This window comes from Drosophila subpulchrella, unplaced genomic scaffold, assembly GCF_014743375.2.
Source record: "Drosophila subpulchrella strain 33 F10 #4 breed RU33 unplaced genomic scaffold, RU_Dsub_v1.1 Primary Assembly Seq354, whole genome shotgun sequence".
NCBI lineage: Eukaryota > Metazoa > Arthropoda > Insecta > Diptera > Drosophilidae > Drosophila > Drosophila subpulchrella.
Genome location: NW_023665577.1, coordinates 5,600,646 through 5,620,993, shown reverse-complemented (window position 1 = coordinate 5,620,993; position 20,348 = coordinate 5,600,646). Strand labels below are relative to the sequence as shown.

Below are 20,348 nucleotides of genomic sequence, written 5' to 3'. Positions count from 1 at the left end.
GCCGTAGTGCAAACGGACAGTCACGCGCCCCATAAGTCCCCTGTAATGCCCATTTAGGGGTTGAAAAATACCAAAACTACCAATGTAAAACCTTGTAAATGTAAAGATAACAAACCCCAGCAGAGCAGGCCGATAGACACAGAACCAGTCCAAATAATACCAAATCGCCCCAACTGGCAGCGCGACGAGCTGGCAACGCCGCACCCATATACACACGCTGTCGCTTGCATTTGTCATTTTCCGGTTCGTCATTTTCATTCGTACGCGCGACTTTTTGGTTGGCGAGTGTGTAAAAATCTCCGGCTCTGCGTAAATCAACCGAAAATCGTGCTGTTTAGCCCCCGAAATTAGTAAATCGAACGCAACACACACAATATGGCCGACAAGCAGCAAGTGGACAGCGAGATGAACGGCGAGGACTTCACCAAGGACGTGACCGCCGACGGTCCTGGATCCGAAAACGGGGATGGGGCCGCCGCCGGCTCGACCAACGGCAGCTCGGACAACCAGTCGGGAGCGTCTGGCCAGCGGGACGACGACAGGTATGTCGATTATCCGGCGGATATATCTTCTTTTCTCTTTGTTCTCTTGCAACGGGCAGCTGATGATCATGTGCCCCGCTTAGATTTTCTCCTTGCATATAATGTATAATGTTACGTAAATGCGAAGCTAACGTCGTTGGTCGAGTTGTATGGTTTATAAGGGGTTTTGCGGGGGAAGTCTGACCCCTTTTGTGTTCTCTCTCGCTTGGGCTCGGTGTGTCTGTGTGTGCGTTGTATGTGTGTGTGTGTGTGGTGTCGGTGCGACTGTACTTCAGTCATATTAATAGAATCTTCGGAAAAATGCATCATCATAGCCTTGGGAGAAATGGAAAATTTTCACCGTCTTCCTCTACACACACATGCACACGGCCTGCAACGAAAAGCCCAGTTTTCTTCAGCTTGGAGCACATTTTCCCCCCTTTGTGAGGTTATGTTGGATACCCACGTTGCCCCACACACACACACGCGCCCAGAAACATACGGCTGCCTTTCACTTGCAAAATAAAAACGAGAAAAAAAAGTTGGAAAAAAGTTATGTTTGTATTTGCCAGTGTATTCTTTTTTATTCGCATTACTCTTTGGTTCGGCTATTCGTTGTTATTTTGTGCTCTTCCAGTTCTGTACCCAAAATGGCGGCCGCACACATGCATACATACTAACGCCCGATGTTTCGTATGTGTGTGCGTGTTTTGCAGTTTTCACTTATTCTCTTTTGCTTGCCGGCTTCGTTCGCTCTCGCCATCTCTTTTCCCCCCTTCTCTCGGAGAGCGACAGCCGGCGTTGTTTCAGAGTTGCCAAGGCGCCAAATGGAAAAGTAATTTAATCAAAAATGTACTTTGATAAGCAATAAAATTGTGATAGGCTACAAATCTGGAGACGATAACGTAGAACGGCCCTTTGTTTTTGCCCCCATGGTTTTGTTTTTAGGTCTAGCATACACTTCATTTGCCCATCCATCCTACTGATCATTTAATATCTAAGTTTAATCTTAAGTCACACGATGCTGTACATTAAAACGAAAATACGAAACCAGCGCTGAAGATGAGGAGAGTGCCCCGATAATTGAAGGACGGAATGGAGAAATTAAATCCAAAATCATAGCTTATCCTGTTGTCTTGTGAGCGAACTAACCTTGTTCCTCTCCGGCAGGTTTTGAGAGAAGTGAAATGCCCAGGGTCAGGGTTATAAGCTATGCTCAAGTCGGATATGGATTCGGATTCGGAATTGGATTTGGATTCGTATTCCTGCCCCCGGCAAACGGTTACGGATTCGGATTCGGCGGACTTGGTGGATATCCAACCCTCTCTACTTTCCAGTCTCCAAAAGTCTCCGCTCCGCCGATACTGATGCTGATGGTATTTATCTATCCAAAACTAAAACAATCAATCAGTCAGCCAATATATAGAACTATCGACACACAAAATTATCAACAAATTATCTCGATTTAAATTGGATCCATATGTAAACTGTATACGAGTATATATTGTATTGTATCTTAACGTATAACTTGTAAATTACCCAGACAAAAAAAAAATAACAAAAAAAGTACCAAGTAATCGGAGACAGAGAGAGACCGAGTGAAAAAAGAGACTCGCAGTTTTTTCGTTTGTTTTTATGAAGCTCCTAAAATATATATTATATATCGCCCGATGAAAGAAACACAAAGAAAACGAATGTAACGTAACGAATTGCCGCAAAAATGACGCACAATCACTAAATTGCAATCGAAATTCCGCCGCCGTGTGACGAGACTGTTCCAAATTTGCCGGGAATCTGCCGAGAACGCTGAGATATATTTCCAAAAATCCAGAAATCTATGAGAGTAACGTACATCACAGTAAACTATAAGTGTCTATGCATATTTTTTTCAACATTCTTTTTTATACAAAAAATAAAGAAAATAAAATAAACAGCCAAATAAATAAAGCAAGTAAAACCAACCACAATCCAGCATAAAAACCTTTGCATTTTTCTCATCCTATTGAATAAAGCCTAATTGTTATTTGTTAATTGTACAAACAAAAACTATAAGTATACCCAAAAACAAAAACTAAATAATTCACTCTTGCATATCTTATATATATTATATATCTATTATCTTTCGCTCGTTTTGTGTCTCGATCGATCGCTCGCTCGCTCCTCGAACTCTTTCGCTCATTTCCGAGTTTGCAAGTTTTTTGACACTATCCGATCAATTGTTTGATTGCAATACAGTAACTAAAGCAAATTTTCACTTCAAATTTGGTGAGTTTTTTTTATTCGTTTTGTATTCTTGCTCTGTCATCAATTCTTTTGCAGCCAATACCTAAAACAGTAAGAGAAGAGAAATTTAAAGTAAATTAAGAAAGTATTTGCCTCGCGCATTAAACACAACCTATTTTCGTGCCTGATATCCCAGACCTACCTTATATCCCACCCATTTCCCAAAAATGTCCCCTCCGTAGATATTAAAATTATTTGTAATCCCATAAAACTAACCAATTGAATTTTGACCTTTCGCAGAAAACTGTTTGTGGGCGGTCTGAGCTGGGAAACTACCGAGAGTAAGTAAAGAAATATGAAAATTATTAGAATACTTACTTACACTTGGTTTGTTATTTTTCCAGAGGAACTGCGCGATCACTTTGGCAAATATGGTGAGATCGAGAGCATCAATGTCAAGACAGATCCCCAGACCGGACGGTCCCGAGGATTCGCCTTCATCGTGTTCACAAACACCGAGGCCATTGACAAGGTCAGCGCCGCCGATGAGCACATAATCAACAGCAAGAAGGTCGACCCCAAGAAGGCCAAGGCCCGGCATGGCAAGATCTTTGTCGGCGGTCTGACCACAGAGATCAGCGATGAGGAGATTAAGACCTACTTTGGACAGTTTGGCAACGTAAGTAACCAAGATCTGTTTTATTAATGCTTTTACTTATGATCAAGTGCTAACCTGCATATTTCTTTCTCAAAGATCGTTGAGGTTGAGATGCCATTCGACAAGCAAAAGTCGCAGCGCAAGGGCTTCTGCTTCATCACCTTCGATTCGGAGCAGGTGGTGACGGACCTGCTGAAGACGCCCAAGCAGAAGATCGCCGGCAAGGAGGTCGATGTTAAGCGGGCAACTCCCAAGCCGGAGAACCAGATGATGGGCGGTATGCGAGGAGGACCACGCGGCGGTATGCGTGGCGGACGTGGTGGCTACGGAGGACGTGGTGGTTAGTACAGCTAGCAGATAAGCTAGGGGGATCCCCTAATGAAACACCTATAACACCACTCGCCATCTTCTTGCAGGCTACAACAACCAGTGGGACGGACAGGGTTCCTACTCGGGATATGGCGGCTACGGCGGATATGGTGCCACTGGCTATGGCGACTACTATACCGGCGGCTACTATAATGGATATGACTACGGTTATGGTAAATACAACAAACAACAAAGTAGTGCTCAGAACAATTATTACAATAACAACACGTCGAGTAATTACCATCAAAACAAGAACAATAGCAACAACTATCAGCAGTTCTAAGTAGAGCCTAGCCGCAATCAGCAGGCCAGCAAAAAAATCAGAAACAAAAAATCAAGCAAACAAAGCAACAACAACCGCAAAACACCATATAAACTTTTTAATTTTTGCCATAGACCTGATCTGAACCAAATTTCCACGTTGTTGTGTTTCCCATTCAAACAAAACTGAGAGAAAAACAAAAACAAAAAGTTTTGCTGCATTTCAATATATATTGTAAATATATATATTGACCATATATATGCTTATATACCGCATGTATTATCTATATGCATATTGTCATATAAGCCCATGTTGGTATATGACATACAGATGTCAAAGAACAACATCAACAACAACAACAAGAACAACAACTACGAAAGCAACGTCGCTAAAAACAAGAAAACTTTAAAATATTGTAGACAAAAAAAACAAGAAATTTAACATAAATTTTAAACATTTTATATTGAAAAAAAAAACAAAATGTGTATGTTGACAGACATTTTTCTTCATTTAATATAACAAGCAAATTCGCAATTTTTATATACACATTTATATCTATCTTATATATAACTACGTATAATTTTAAAGGCATATATTTGATGTTTTAAATTTTAAAGCGTACTTTTTAAACGAGAATTCATTTAAACAAAACATTTAATTACCAATTATTAGTTGAGTAGCATTTAAACATAAAACTGACGAAGCGTGTGTAAAAAAGATTGTGTTGTTTAAAGAGTGAGAAGGAGCGAAGAGAAAAGTAGACGTGACGTTCAAGTTGAGGCATATATAGAGGTGGAATCCTGCCTTACTTATATGCGACCACCAGACCGGACCTACCAACAACAACATCAACAACTAGAGGTTGCCTTCAACAGACTTTCCAAAGATGACAAATACCTCAAACGCAAGGGCAGCAAGCAAACAACAACAAGAACAACAGCAAACAGCAACCCCAGATATAACAACAAACAAAGAAACACAAAATACACGAGGAGCATGTGCCAATTATGTGAAACTGTGTGAAATGCCAGCGTTTTTGGCCTTTTGCGCAATTGCAACTTGTGCCTTTTTTAATTGTTAACTAAACTGTTATTGTTTGAACCAACTGAAACCAAAATCTGTTGAAACACACACACACATACACACACACAACCCCCTCAGCACCCCTCAGCACTCCCATAAAATAGTTATTTAAATAGTTTCTCCTTTTGTTTTGTTAAACAAAACACTAAACAACAACAACAAACCCGAACAGAAACGACAAGAAACAACAAACAACTAAACAAAAAACAAAACAAACGAAACGCGTAATCAAAGCTTTGATTCAATGTCTATTTAAATATATATACCTTATATATAGCATATAAATATATTTTTAGATACATATTATTATTCCGGCAACGGGATAATATTCACGTTCTTTGCAATGCATATGTTTTCGTATGCACCATACGTCAATATACCTACCATATATATTTATATCAAATATATACAAATGTTATATATTTATACATAAAACGTAACATTTAACTATGGTACTATTTTTGATAGTATTATTTTAAGGCAAATCCTTGTAAAAAACAACTACAATACGAGAAAAGAGTACAACCAACCAAGGGCTCTTAAGATCTGAGGGCCGGGGTCCAAAAAGTCAGCGCAGCGGATCCGGGGTACAATACTTTTATCCCGGCTGAACTCTGCAGCACCCCCGGCCCCATTCGTTAGAATGTTCTTTTATTTGCTTTATTTGCATTTCCGCTGCACTTTCTTGACAAAAACGTAACGTAATGTCGAAACAATCCCATTTTCGAGGCTTGTTTTAGTTGCACCGCGAGCGCATTGCGGCATTCTGCATGTTCATACGTTGATTCCAGGATAAAGAACCAAAAAAAACAACTAACTAACTTACTTAACTGAACAACGACAAGTAATTACAACTACAATAGCAACATCAACAACATCTTAATTGTAGCCACAAAAATGAAACTTTTCCAACAAAACAAATGAAAAAAACACACTTCGTCAATTTTAGTAATTTTAATTCAAGCATATATACATATATAATTTTTTCTTATGGTTTTTAAATGTTAAGTCGATCAACACCAGCAAATCACACATACACAAGCATTGCTATTTGCAAATGTATATATATATATTAATAACTTTTACAATTCGTATATCTTTGAATTTGAAATTGAGCAGAACCTGAAATCAACTTTTGCTGATATAACCATTTCAAATGTTGTCAATGTGCGTCGACAATTTTACAGTCAAATTATACCAATTATATATACATTTGTACATTTACATACACCTTTATTCATAAACTTTGAGTAAATTATTTTACAAAGAAATTGCATGTTTCTCAATGTTTTTAGCAAGTTGTCTGTATACAAAACAAATTAAAAAAAAATTAAGCAAAATAAGAAAAAAAATTGACATATACCTTTAAATTATCCAAGCAAGAAACGTTTTTATACATTTTATGCTATAATTTTTATTAATTATTATACTGATTATTATGCTGTTTAAATGTGTAAACAAATTTTTTTGATATAAACAAAATTTTTGTATACCTTTACATATACTTACAATACAATTATATAGCAATAATTTTGTGCCCACTTTATATAAAAACCTTAACAACAATATATTTTTAGTTTCTTTATAATTTCCTATTCCGTTACTCTACAACTTGAAACTTTAAAACTAACCATCAAAACCTAGAAAAGTGCGGGTAGCGGGAGCTTTAACACCGAGTTAGATCTGATCCAATATGATGAGCAGCCAAATTGCTGGTAAACAGGACGGGTGTTTCGATTCCCCCTCCCCACACTTTTACCACTTAATTATGTAATATTACTTTCGTAACTATGATTTTTGAACATATTTATATACGATTATATGATTGTAATACCGAATTTTCCGATGTTTCGCCTCACAAAAACGAAAAAAAAAGAAAGCAAACTAAACGAACCCAAAACATATAAGAAAAAGAAACCCCAATGAGAGTTCAACTCAAAACACACAGCCACCAACCACCCAAAAGCGAATATCCAAAAACGATCGCAAGCTGCGCCTTTGTCTTGTTCAAGCTTCTCGCAAGCGGTTAACCGATTGCCCGGCTAGCCCGGTAACCGATACCACCGGTTCCCGAGGGTCTTTGGTGAGAACAACACCAGTAGAGCCACTCTATATCCATCTACTATCCACCGACATCTAAACCAAGCAAGCAATCAAGCAATCAAGCAACCAAGCGACCAGAAATCGAGCAATCAAGCGATCCGCCAAGCAAAACCGCACCAACAGTGTTAACTTTTCACTTAACTGTAACGTTTTTCATTTTTTACTTAAATCTTCCTTTTTCTATTACATTTAAAACGTATATATTTACAAGTAACTTAGCGTAATTAATATTTGTTTTTAGTAAAATGCATTGAAAAACTCTACAAAAAAAAAGATAATGATAATGATAATGATTATGAATCCACTAAAGTAATTCTACAATGAAATCAATTAATATATATATTGTCAAAACCATTTCTGAGACAATTCTTAAGCTACAAAACCAGTTTTCTTGTTTTTAACAACAGCTACAACAACAACAACAATGAACACGAAGAGTAATTATTACAATGATTATATTAACTCGAGTATAAAGTAAAATTTGTTGACTATTTGCATTTGTTTTTGTTTTTCGCAAAACGTTTTCTATGACACACAAGAATATAATATTCGCGACAAACTCCGCATCCTCATCCTCCCCCTTCCCCCCACCCCGAGACCCTAGTAATTCCCGAAGATCCTTCGAAAGGAATTTTTTAAAACCAAAATGATACGAAAAAAGAAACAATTTTATTACTTTTTGCTGAGGTGAGACATTCAAAATACACACACACAAGAGCAGCAAATGAATTCACAAATTTTTTGGCAATCCTTACAAAATTTTATTCCGAAAATTTTAAAACATTTAAAAAAAATTCACTAATTTGAAATTGAAATGCTGAAATTGTTGTGTGGAAAATGAGGTAAAAATTAAAAAACATAAATGCATAACGAGTGCTGTAAAAATGAGAAATCAAATGAAATGAATTGAGAAATCCATTGCAATACATTGTGAAACATGTTAATAAGTCGAGTCGAGTCGAGTCGCGTCAAGTCGACAACTAACCAAAATCTGAGACAACATCCAGAGTTATATTAATTATATATAACCGAGCAACCAACAACAACAACAACCAATCGAACCGCATGTATGTGTGAGCGCCGCCTTGCGCCATTATCCTCGCCATTTTTTGCAAGAGGAGAGCGAGCGAAAATTGTTTTTTAAATTTTTATTGTGTACCAGCATCCAACAACTACAACAACAACCAACAACCAAATGTTAGAGCAACAAAAACCTATTGTACTTTTGAGCTACAGCAAATAACGGAGAAACATTTTAACCATCATCAATCTTATAATCAAAATCCACAAACGAGAAATGAGCAAATAAAAGAAAAACGAAAAAAAACAAAAACCAGACAACAATTTTGTGTGTATTTCAGTTTCCGCCCACAACCTACCCCTGATCTCTTCCCACACCAACCACAATCTCCTCCGGATCCGGAGTAGGTGATTCCTTTCCAGCTCTCGCGGTATGTGCCATTTGAATTGTCTCCCCTCGGCGCGGCGTCGTCCCAGTTAAGCAGTATAAATTTTGACCAAACCAAGCGTAACAGAATGCAAACCCCTCGATCCAAATAAGTAATAGTAGGTTCCAATCCTCCAAAAGTGTTGCCAACAACTAGTCCATAAAGAAAATATCCTTATCAAGTACCTAAAATATCAGTGTCATTAATGGTTCCTAACTCTTATAACGAATAGTAATAATATCCATCGTAATTGATAAATATTTGATAAAAAATTAAAGATCTATGATTTTTTAGGCGTGATAATTCAAATTCTAGAAAACTAATATGAAATTAAAAAAAAATTTAATACTTAAACTAATATTTAAAAATTTTAAAATTTAATTTTTTTTACAAGACATTTTATCTATGCATAGTATTGAAATATATATTTGAAATATAATATTTTAAAATTAATATTAAAGTTTTTATAAAATCTTAATATTGAAAACGGAACTTGTACTAATGGCAGTTGGCAACACCCTGTAGCACTCCCCACCTTATTTTTGTTCGTGTCGTTTTACACCATTTTATAAGATAAGCTTTGTTTGTGTTCTCATCAATTTTCTATACGACCCAATCCACGAAATCAACGACACTTTTGTGATTGTGTGATTGATCCACGAAATGCCATTGCAACCAAAAGACGGCTACGGCTACGGCGGCGGCTTTGAGGGTAACGGCTACGGCGGCGGCGGTGGTGGCAATATGGGCGGTGGTCGCGGTGGACCCCGCGGCGGCGGCGGCCCCAAAGGTATTAACACAGTAAAAGCGCCTAGCAAAAACTATCTCTAACCAACGAATTGTTGGGCCCTCATCCCTCCTATACTATGCATAGACTATTCGAAATAATTTGTATTTTCCGTAAAGCACAGTTTCATCGTTTTTGGTTATCCTCTCCATTGGCTTTTCATGACTTGTGTTCATTTAATTTTGCTATGCCCCCCTTAGTATTGGTCAAAATTTTCCCAAGAAAAATGAAGACGTTTGGCGTAGTTAAAGAAATCTTTAGATGCCCTTCCCTCCCTTCCCGCAGATGTTGAGCATGTCTTTCTTTTTGCCTGATTTCATTCGAATTTAATTCACTAATGCCTTGCAAATCTTTCCAACGTTTCTGAAACAGGCGGCGGCGGCGGTGGCGGCGGCGGTTTTAACGGTGGCAAACAGCGCGGAGGCGGTGGACGCCAGCAGCGGCATCAGCCCTACTAAAAAGGGGCAGGGGGCGTGGGCATTGGGTATCTCGCATTCTCCAGATAACTGCAAACTATTTGAATTTTACCTAGTTTAGTTTGTTATGGTAAGTTCAAAACCTTTATCCTCCAATGCCAGTTAATAAGCATAGTTTCCCCATTGCAGCATTACTACAAAAAACAACACACGCAAAAAAAAAACACCAACTGAGTAACCGCATATATACGCAATTGTATATACATATAGAAGAAGAAAGAAAAGGAAAATGAATAGACTGGCTGGCTGGGAGCAATAATATCAACATCAGCTACCTTTACAAACCTTTACACACTTGTTGTGTAGCACCATTCCAACAAAAAACATCAGAAGCAGCAGCAACTACCCCGCAGCAGAACATCAGGAGGAAAGAAAAAACATCATTTATACCATACAAACCAAACCACACGAAACACAAATGCATACACATATAGTTAGGCATAGAGACACATGTAATTTTTCAGCAAGTGGCTAATTTTTCATAGCCACACGCTCATTAAGCCGACAAACCAACCAACCAACCGCCCACCAAACAACCCTTCAACCCCTGAAAAACCACAAGACAACCTTGCAGAGAACGTGGCACACAACATTTGCCAAACTAAATGCCGTGCAACAACGCTCACGTTGTCTGTGTGTCGAAACTAATTTGTTTTTCCAATGTAGTACCATACATAATGCGAGGTAATTGTTTAACGCGTCAGTAGCACAGGGAATCGGAGACATTAGAAAGGAAAGGAAAGGAAAGAAAAGAAAGCAAAACAAGCATACTTACGAAACAAAACAAAGTACATACAGCTAAAATGTTTCATACATTACACAATACAATAGACGATAAGTATTTGTTTAACTTTAATTATGAATTAACTGTAATATGTAATAATAATTATAAATCAAACAAACAAACCAAGAAAGCAAGCGTTGACTGGTTGGCACATCGGGTTGCCTTCTTCCCGTTCGATTTAAAAAAAAAACTATACGACAAGACAACAAAGCAGAAACAACCTACAACAAACAAATCCACCATAATACAGAGCAGAAAGCGGAAACGGAATTAGTTTTTGTTTTCGGAATATGTATTACGCTCATAGACTACATTTATACATACATAATACATATATCTATATTTATGTACACCTTCTGAAAGGGAAGAGATTTATATTTTAATAAAAATCTAAAGCCACACAGCGAGAAAATTATCTACTTACCGCCACAATTGTATAGACCACTGCAAAAATAAGAATTGATAATTGTTAAATCAAATCTATCTATGTATACATTACTATAGCTATATGAAAATCTTTATGAAATCGTCCGAAAAAAGCAGATTATTGATGGCTGGATGGGCAGAGTTTAGGTAGCATTTCAACAAAATCAACACATTGAAAACGATGCGCATGTGTAAGCGTAGTTTCTCCCCCTTAAAAAATTAAACATTCTCAAGCGAAATTACAACCTATCTTAACTGAACGATAAGAGATCAGGCAGTTTTAAAGCGAATTACATTAAAGAAAACCTAAAGTAAAAGTCCACAAGTTGTTGTTTATTGCCAAATATCACAAACAATTTTGGGGGACCGAACTGACGGGGAACACTTAGAATTTTGAGAGGGGGTTACTTATCACATGCTTAATAGTTGCGCTTCATCTGGCCGGTGGAGAAGAGCACGTCGAGGATTTTGAGGAACTCGCGGTAGTTGAACTCCATGCACATGCCCTTCTTGACGCCGAAGCACTTGCAGATGGCCTGGAACTCGCGGCTGCTCAGCATTACGTGCATGTCGCGCACTGTGATGCCACGCAGGAACTGGTTCTGCGTGATGGAGCCGCACTGTTCGCGATCAAAGTCCTTGAACACCTGGCTCAGGTTGGAGATCTCGTCCGGTTTGCGGGCCAGATTCATCAGGGCCTGCGAGCAGATGGTTCGCTCGTCGAAGCTCAGGAAGCAGTCGACGCAGTCCAGGTTGGGCAGGTGGAGCAGCGGCACTGCGGTCACCACCTGGTCACCCATGCTCGTGTCCAGTTGGATGAAGATCTCGTCGAGGGCCTTGCAGAAGTCGCGGTAGCGGACGCAGGATACGCGTTGGGGTGAACGGAAGCTGGAAAAGGATAGGAATGGGTAAAGTAAATAGCCAAAAATATATTGTTTTAATTGCAATAATCAAAGCAAGCCCTGTGTTTTCGCTTAACATCTTAAATTTGTGATAAACAGCACTCTGTAATTGTTTCTCGATCAGATAAATTTAAGGCGTCGAAAAAACCGATTTGCTTTTACGACTCCTTAATCTGGTCCTTAATTTTTTCGGACAGATAGCTATCAGGGATTTGGACAGCGACTCGAGAAACCGGCCCTTAAAATAACAAAAACCAAGAAGATGTTCTAAAATACTTTAAAAAATATTTTAAAGTTGTATTTGTTTTCTATTTGTTATTTGAAATGTATTTAAAATAGGCAAATTAAAGATTTGTAAGACTACTCACATGTTGCACAAGATGGTGGCCTCTTCTTCCTTGATAATTACACTCGAATTGTCCAGGGCGCGCTTAAAGTCCGATTCGAGGATCTCGCCCTCGCGGTGGCGGTCGTAGTCCTTCATGAACTCTATGACGGCTACGCTCTTGATAACAGCCTGTCGCTTGCAGTTAGTCAGGATGCGCACAATGACCTCCTCGCTGACGTCCTCCGGCTCCAGATTGTCCCTCGCGAACGGCGGGCACTCCACCAGTTGCTGCTTGGTGACCATCGCCGGCATGGCGTACTCTGCGGGATCGACGTCGTCCAAAAACTTGGTATAGCAGAAGCCCAGCTCGTTGCCATAGCGACTCAGCACAGAGTCCTGTTCCGGATCGGATAAAAGGATGCCGTTGGTGCGGAAGATCTGCTTGGCTATGTTGCAGCGCACATGGCCACTGTTGAGTCTGGAGAGGATTTGTTATTACAAAAATAAAATGGCTTTATAGCTAGATCTAAGTCTAATTAGAAGTATTAAAAATAATATTACATTAAAGTAGATTTGGAAATTTCTAATAACTCCAAATTGAACAAATATTTATTTTAGATTATTTTAGATTATTTTATTGTGATTCTGATTCCAATTTTAAATATTTTTTGTAACACTTGCTTGTAATCTTTTAAAAGGTTGCTTGCAATTTTAATTTAATATTCTTTGTGTATATTATACATCAAAATTATTATTCTCTGAGTAAACTCACTTGTAGATTTGATTTTAAGATTAATTTAGTAATTCTGTTTTGTATATTTAAGAATTAAACATTTTATAATGGGTTTTCAATTATAATTTATTATTCTGTGTATATAATACATCAGAGAGAACTCACTTGTCGTAACTCCGGAAGAAAGGATGTAGATAGAGGCGACGATTGCGGATGCGTATACGTATCTTGGCCATGGCATCCTCGCACAGATCCCGGATATTCGCCGGCACCGTCTCCCAGGGCACGGCTCCTGGTCTGGGCAGCTCTTGTATATGACGAAGTGGCGATTCCACGACACACTGTGGCATCTTCTCCAGGTTCTTGATGGTAAAAACTAAATACAACCGAGTGTTAGACAAGTAAGCAATCTGAAACCTTCATATCTGCCTACCTGTATCAATCTCGTCGGCGAAATTTCGCCAGCGCACCCGATTAGTGTCCACAGGGTCTGTGTAGCGTTCCAACAGGATGGACATCTCCCTCTGGGTCAGATACTTGCCCACTCCCATATTGGACAGGCCCCGCTCGAACTGATTCTTGGTGATGCTGCCCACGTTCAGAGAGTCATAGCTCTCGAGGAACTCGGAGGTGCGCACTTGGTTCTTGTAGATGTAGTTCTGGATGCAGAAGAGAATGTCGCACTGGTTTCGGTTCTTTTTGGGCGTATGACAGGCATCTGGGAAAATCGGGTGTACTGCCTTGCAGCCATCAATTGCCGGCAGTTGTGATAGCTCTAGGTCTACTAGGCGTCCCGGAAAGTCTTTGATTATGTCCTATATGTTCATTTTGTCGAAAACATGTTAAGTAGAATTTTATGAAACCGCGAATTCTATAGATTTTTTGCTTTATACTTACATGGGAGTTATCTAGCAGATGATGCTCGCCCAGGTATGCTATAATATTATCAATGTGCTTAAGAAAAGCCACGTAGTTGACCAGGTATCCATCCTTCATATAGCGCCTTAGTAGGAGTAGGAAGTCCGATTCGGAAAGGGGGATCTTCATAAAGTGCAGCACTCGCGAAAAGTGCGCAACGGTCACGACTCCTACATTTTGGGCAATCTAAACGAAACCGATAAATGACATTTAAAAAATTAGAAAAAATATTAAAACATAATATATCTTACCAGTTCATAGTCCTGAAAGTATGGCATGAGAGGAATGTGGGACAGCTGGGCAATCTTGACCAGGATCAAGCAGAGCCGTCTGCGATCCTCCGGCTGGGGGATAACATTCACATGCCAGGGATCATTCCATTCCAGACCTGTTGCCAAATCCGTTTTGGCAGTCTTATGGAGGGCTAAAGTTAAAAGTCAAAGCTTAAGTTAAGAAAACATTTCTAGCCAAGTGCAAACTCACTTTCACTGCAGACGACCTTGCAGAACTGACGATATGCTACTCGTCCATCTCGAATTTGGAAATAGTCGGTGACATCCCGGAGTTCGGACTCGGACATTCCGGCCACCTTGCGATATTTGCCCAATACGGCCGTGAAAATGGGTTCTGTGAAAGGTGGGTAGGTCATAAAAATGTCATAAAATGGGGGAATATAGCCGAAGGATGTGCTCACCGGACACAAAGCCGCTGCAGCAAGGATCGTGCTGCTTTAACTCGGCACAGATGTCAAAGTTATAACGAAAAATGGCTCCCTGAATTTTACGACATCCTCGCCAGATTTGGTTTAGCTCCATGTCCTCCTAAACAAGGCATTCAAATTAGTTGGCCACGTTTAATGGCCAGCACATATGCACACAGGACATTGGACTACCAATTGAATTCCGAACTCACCCTGTCATCGCCCTCTTTAATCTTGGTCGAATGCATCTTGCTGGGTTAAAACTTTTTTCCGATTTTTCTTTTGCACAATATAATGTGTGTAAAATGGGTGTACAAAAGTCGTTTGTACTGAGTGAGTGTTTCTGTGTGTGGGCGGACCTGGTGAAACAATGAAATCAAAGGCAACTTGGCAACCAGCTACCCATTACAAATTGGATTTCTCCACTGCGGCTTGTTTGCTTTGTTCCTGTCGCCGCTGTCGCTCCTGTCGGGATCCCGACTCACGCAAGGAAGCCGTCGAGGAGCCCAACACTAATCACTTCCTTCGCCGGCAGGACCAGGAGGTCCTGGTGGTCAGCAGCAATGCCTGCCACCTTTCTACAAATCGCCTCCAATCACGCGCTCATTCGTCGACCAGTTTGTCGCAATGCCACCAACACTTTTATTCAATTTTCTATAAATGGCGCGGGTAAAAGGAAAACAGCATGGGAAAACAAAACGGGTAAGGGCGAAAAATATCAGAATGATTGGAAAAAAACATATCCTGGCATCATCAAATGCAATTTCACTTTATTGGAAAATCGCTGGCCAACCAACCAAGCAAACCGCATCCAAAGCCACCCAACAGTAACAAATCACTGAACAAAAATCGATGGAGCTTGCTTTTATTTAGAATAATCTTTTGGACTTTACAGCTATATATAAATCATGTTTTACATATGTATGTTTAATCATAACTCATAACCTTAAATCAAAGTTAGTAACTTAAATGTTAATAATTTTATTAGTAATCATTTTAATTGTAATATTTTCCTTTATTATTAAAACCGCTAAAATGATTAGCGGTTTGTAAATTCTTGTAAAAGTGTCAGGAAGTATGCAGTGAAAAGGCGAACCTTCTTTCAAAATGAATTTATTGCATATTGTGGCATACTTGTAGACACCTTTATAAGTAATTTTAGACCCCCGTGGTTTCTTCCAATATCTGATGTTCTTCCTAGATGTATTCCCCAGTGCTGCAGCAGCAAAAGGCAACCTTGTGCAGAGCTGACTCTTATGGTAGTGGCAGTGACCCTCCCACCTTGCAACGCCCAGTTCTAGTCAAGGTTGATTGGCGACGACAGGTGCCCCCTACACCTGCCCACTTCAACCTGGCCACTCTGGTTACTCTGGCCACTTCTGGCCACGCGACTAAAAATAAGCTAAAGGGCGGTCCTCGCTGGCATTTCTAGTGTTTGTTTAGATGCCCTTTTCTGTCGTAGAGTCACGAGTGTCGCACTCAGTTATAAAGTCAATGCGGAAAATGCCTAGATAGATGCCTGCAGTGATATTAATTCTCAATGATTGCATTGAACAAAGGTAAAATATAAGCTCTATTTATATATAAATCAAAGTATCTGAAATCATTTTTGATAAAAAATAACTCTAATTCAAGGGTCTTAATAAAATGTATTTAGGTTAATAATTAACATTCAATTTATAGAATATATTAGAGTCATAACAATAAGAAATAAAACAATTACTTAGTATTTGTATTAGGTTACACACCACAATTATTTTTTATACTTTTGTATTTTTCTTTAGTTTTAAAATACAATGTTACATACACTATGATTTTAAAATCATTTTAAAATGTCAACTTTGGTGCCTATAAGTGTGCAACAAATTAGAATAGTCGTCTTTCTGAATGAATTCACTGTACTTCTGAGTTTAACATATATTCTTGCATACTATTAGGCACATAAAAATCACATCTTAAATTAATTTCCAGACCCTTGTGATTTGTTTGGCTCATATTTTCATTCAGATTTATAAACCTTAAAGCAACACATTGGATTTAAGCTTGTTACTCTAAACTGTAGTTAAATAAAAAAAACTTTCATCAGCTTAAAAAAAACCAATTCGGTATAAATACATTTGTAACCCAAAAATACTTTTTAAATTGATGCCAAAATTAAATCCGAATGTTCGAGCAAACTTGAAATTCGTTCGGCTACGGCACTTTAAATATGTTTAATTAAGCACACATTGAATGCAAATTCCATAAATCTAAAACGGAACATTAGTTCTGATTTAAAATGACCCGTTTAGCATAAAAAGCTTTCATTACGCTCCCGTCAGCTGTAAATCTCTGGCTTTAATTGAATTCGGTTATATGCGTGCCGGCAAATTGGGTTCGAGAATCGTAATACCCGGAAACGGTTAGTTGGGGTCATAAAAATGAATTGCAATCATTATCGTTGCTTAGATGAGCTTTGCAGCCATCCAATTCCCCGATCCTCCTGCAATCCACCCCATCGTCCGATGGCAGGTACCTTTGAAGTGTGCTTTATTGCAATTTTTATTGCACATTTTTGATTTACTCAGCCATCCAGGGGCTTTTGAGCTGGTTGAGCGATTCAGCTTGGGGCATTTGGCTTTTAGCCGGGGCGAAATGTGCGTGTAAGATGGCCAGGACATCGATTTGCTGGTGTTTTGTTCTTATTGCCTAGCCCGTTTGATTTGATGCGGTGTTAAATTATAATTACAGGTCTGAGCCGTTGAAATGGGGTCGTCGTAAAGCGGATTTGGCCGACGGAGGATGGAGGGGCCGTGCAGCTTATCGCGCACAAACATATGGCATTTTGTCAGTTAGTTTTGTGTGCCTTCGTTTTTTTTCGCACAATAGCGAATGCATAGTACTCTAGACACTGAGGAAAAAACCATTGCCAATTAGAACTAAGAATAAGATTATTTGATTCCTAAAATAAATAAAATGTATAATTATTTTACCAAATTGAGCTTCTACTCATACAATTTTCAAAATTCTAGAACTTAAAAAGGTTAGTAAAATATTTATTGTTCTAAAGAAAAGTAAATTGTAAGCAACCCGAATTTGTTTAATTAATTTATAGCCTAAGGATTTTACTAGCTCTAATTTGTTAAAACACATTTAAAAAATATATATATAATTTATTTCTTGTCTAAAATTTAGAACAACAAATGTTTAAAGGCTTTTTAAGTCACATTCCATGAATCTTTTGGTCTTCCGATATGAACTCGATTATTATTGCATACTTTTAGACACCTCTAAAAAATGATTTAAGAAACCTTGTGATTTCTGTGGACTCCTTGAATTATTGAAATTTTTAAACTAATGTTTTATTTTTATTAAAGTCCAAGTCTGTGGTGATGAAATATGTATTATATATGTGCCTAAGAATAATTATAATTTATAATATTTGTATATTACCTGAGTGGACACTTATTTAAATAAACTATTTCGTCTGCCGCTGTCTGCGAGTGTAGGCAGACAAAGTACTCGCATATATATTCATGAACCTGGTGTACATCTGCATAATGCATGGCAGCGGCGGCACCAGCAGAAGAAGAAGAATCGGTGGCAGTGGCAGGATACGCCAGTTGGCGGACTTTGCCTTTTATTTTAGCCGCTGCTTGGGCTGTCTGCTGCTGCTTTTGGCGGCCAACTAGTGCGGCTAACACACACAGATACACACATAAGCAAGAAGAAATATGGGGAAAAGGCAAACAATGGCAGGCAACCTAGTTATCGCCCCGCCATCTTTATTGCATGCAAATGCGCGAAAGGCGGCGCAAAAAGGAGGCGCGTCTGTTGAAATGGCTAACACACACACACACACTCATCTTATAAGCCAACCGCATGCATATTTATCTTTTGCCACCTCCTGCTCCTTTGTGGCTCACAAACACATCCACAGACATGCTAGTCCAAGAAATACGATATCTTAAGTGTTAAACAGGCGCTTTGCCAAACAAGCCTGCACTCTGCAAACCTTATCTGCAATATATGTGAGTGTGGGCCACGCCCACCGCCCTTCTTATGCAGCTGCTGGTGTAAACATTACACAGAAAACAAACATGAATATTTCTATAATTTTGGAGTTTTTACAATAGGATGCTAAAGAAATTGCAAGGGTTGTAAAAGCACTTATGGTGGTGTCTAAAATTATGCTTTAATAAATTTATTAACCAAAATGAATACATAAAACCTTAGTTTTGATTAGTTTCAAGTTAAATAAAGTAGTTTAAAATAATAAAAAATATATTAAATAAAAATAAAATAAGGTAAATAATCCATTGATTTCACATATATTTTAGGCATCAAAATACGCAACAAAAAATAAATCTTTGTCACCTTTACTCTCGTACTCGTATTAGACTAAAATGACCTTAACATCACTTTGCAATTTTTTTCTTCACTATACATACATAATGATCTAAAATAGTAAAACTAATTTCAGGTGTCTAAAAATATGCAATAAATAAAGGATAGTTGTCTTCATTGTACTTCTAAGTATAAAAAATAATGTTGCATTCTTTTAGACACGTAAATTTATATTTAAGAAATGATTTCAGAACCATTTTTATACATTTTTGGGAAAGTTGAACAGTAAAAAAATGATTACATTAAAATTTAAAATAGAAATTACCATGAGTGAATAAGTTTAAGCATTTTAAAAAGTTAAATATATTGAGTCACCAACGTGGCCTGTTTGTTTAAAAATATTTTTTTATAGTACATATATGACAAAAGCCAAGAAACCATTTTATTTTATTGCATTCTTGCAGGCACCTAAATTATTCATTTTGATATACTTCAACCACCTAATGCCAATTTTTTTTCCGTGCCAGAATTCAAGACCCACATATTTGGCAGCAGAACAAAAAAAGTGGGGAAGGGGCAAAGAAAAATAAAAACTACACCGCGGCAAATAAATAAAAATGCTGCTCACTTCTGCTGCGGCGCGTTTTATGCGCACTTGCACTCACTCACACACACGCACAAGTGCAAACAGGTGTGAGCTGGCTCACACACACACACTGGCACACGAGCCTGGCTTCATTTTTGTAGTGCATACTTTCGGGCGCTGCTTATAATTCCGCGCCAGAGTTGTAAATATTTGTTCAAGTATTTATTTATGTACTGCCTCCGCGCGTGTTTCACCTGCATATTTGTATGTGTGTTTGCCTGTTTGGATGTACTTCCCTTTGGTTTTGTGTGAGTTGCGGGCTAAATTAAAATGCATTGCACTATAGCTGGCTTTTTGATTTGCCAGCGCTCGCCAACTATATAGTATGGTATAGTATAGTACCATCCAGTTGGAGGGCGTACTTTCAATTTCTTTAATGGCAAACCAGACTCCAACCCGCTGCTTATGGGGAATTATTTGCTGCCATTGATTTCTGCATGCGGATAATCGGTTTGCGGGAAAAACTTTATACACACTTCATGCAAATCAGCATTGCCAATTTTTATTTAAAATTTAAAAATGTATTAATTTTAATCACCTTCCATAATCATTGGAGCATTAAAAACACTAATGAAAGTGTTTAAGAGTATGCAACAATTTTTATTTGAATTATTAAGAAGATTAATTTATCTTAATGCTATAAAGTGTCGAAAAG

At 38.3% G+C, this 20,348-nt stretch overlaps 2 protein-coding genes across 3 annotated transcripts; one reads left to right on the top strand and one right to left on the bottom strand.

Moving 5' to 3' along the window:
• The first annotated feature begins 221 nt into the window (after nt 1–221).
• Nucleotides 222–11,126, top strand: LOC119559866 (RNA-binding protein squid). 2 transcript variants are annotated; one of them, XM_037872974.1, is made up of 8 exons: nt 222–542; nt 3,045–3,085; nt 3,149–3,423; nt 3,499–3,742; nt 3,819–3,944; nt 9,350–9,457; nt 9,827–10,000; nt 10,060–11,126. In XM_037872974.1, exons 1-7 carry the CDS (start codon nt 376–378, stop codon nt 9,910–9,912), a joined length of 1,047 nt encoding a protein of 348 aa, XP_037728902.1. In that variant the 5' UTR covers nt 222–375; the 3' UTR covers nt 9,913–10,000; nt 10,060–11,126. The 2 variants fall into 2 exon arrangements, with proteins under 2 accessions (XP_037728902.1, XP_037728903.1); XM_037872975.1 differs by lacking the exon at nt 9,350–9,457 and having other exon boundaries at nt 225–542.
• Nucleotides 11,127–11,452: 326 nt separating this feature from the next.
• On the bottom strand, nt 11,453–15,093 carry LOC119559863. Its single transcript, XM_037872970.1, has 9 exons — nt 14,934–15,093; nt 14,716–14,842; nt 14,505–14,648; nt 14,273–14,445; nt 14,001–14,207; nt 13,537–13,918; nt 13,269–13,479; nt 12,411–12,848; nt 11,453–12,028 (listed from the first exon to the last, which is right to left on the bottom strand). The coding sequence occupies exons 1-9, from the start codon at nt 14,967–14,969 to the stop codon at nt 11,560–11,562; spliced, it is 2,187 nt and encodes a 728-aa protein (XP_037728898.1). The 5' UTR covers nt 14,970–15,093; the 3' UTR covers nt 11,453–11,559.
• Between the last annotated feature and the right edge of the window lie 5,255 nt (nt 15,094–20,348).

Excerpts from the sequence above, each read along its gene's own strand:
- LOC119559866 (XM_037872974.1), top strand. The coding sequence starts at position 376 with ATGGCCGACAAGCAGCAAGTGGACAGCGAGATGAACGGCGAGGACTTC. Across the intron at positions 543-3,044 it reads GGCCAGCGGGACGACGACAG|AAAACTGTTTGTGGGCGGTC; the intron begins GTATGTCGATTA and ends GACCTTTCGCAG. Across the intron at positions 3,086-3,148 it reads GAGCTGGGAAACTACCGAGA|AGGAACTGCGCGATCACTTT; the intron begins GTAAGTAAAGAA and ends TTATTTTTCCAG.
- LOC119559863 (XM_037872970.1), bottom strand. The coding sequence starts at position 14,969 with ATGCATTCGACCAAGATTAAAGAGGGCGATGACAGG. Across the intron at positions 14,843-14,933 it reads TTAAAGAGGGCGATGACAGG|GAGGACATGGAGCTAAACCA; the intron begins GTGAGTTCGGAA and ends TGCCTTGTTTAG. Across the intron at positions 14,446-14,504 it reads CAAGGTCGTCTGCAGTGAAA|CCCTCCATAAGACTGCCAAA; the intron begins GTGAGTTTGCAC and ends TTTTAACTTTAG.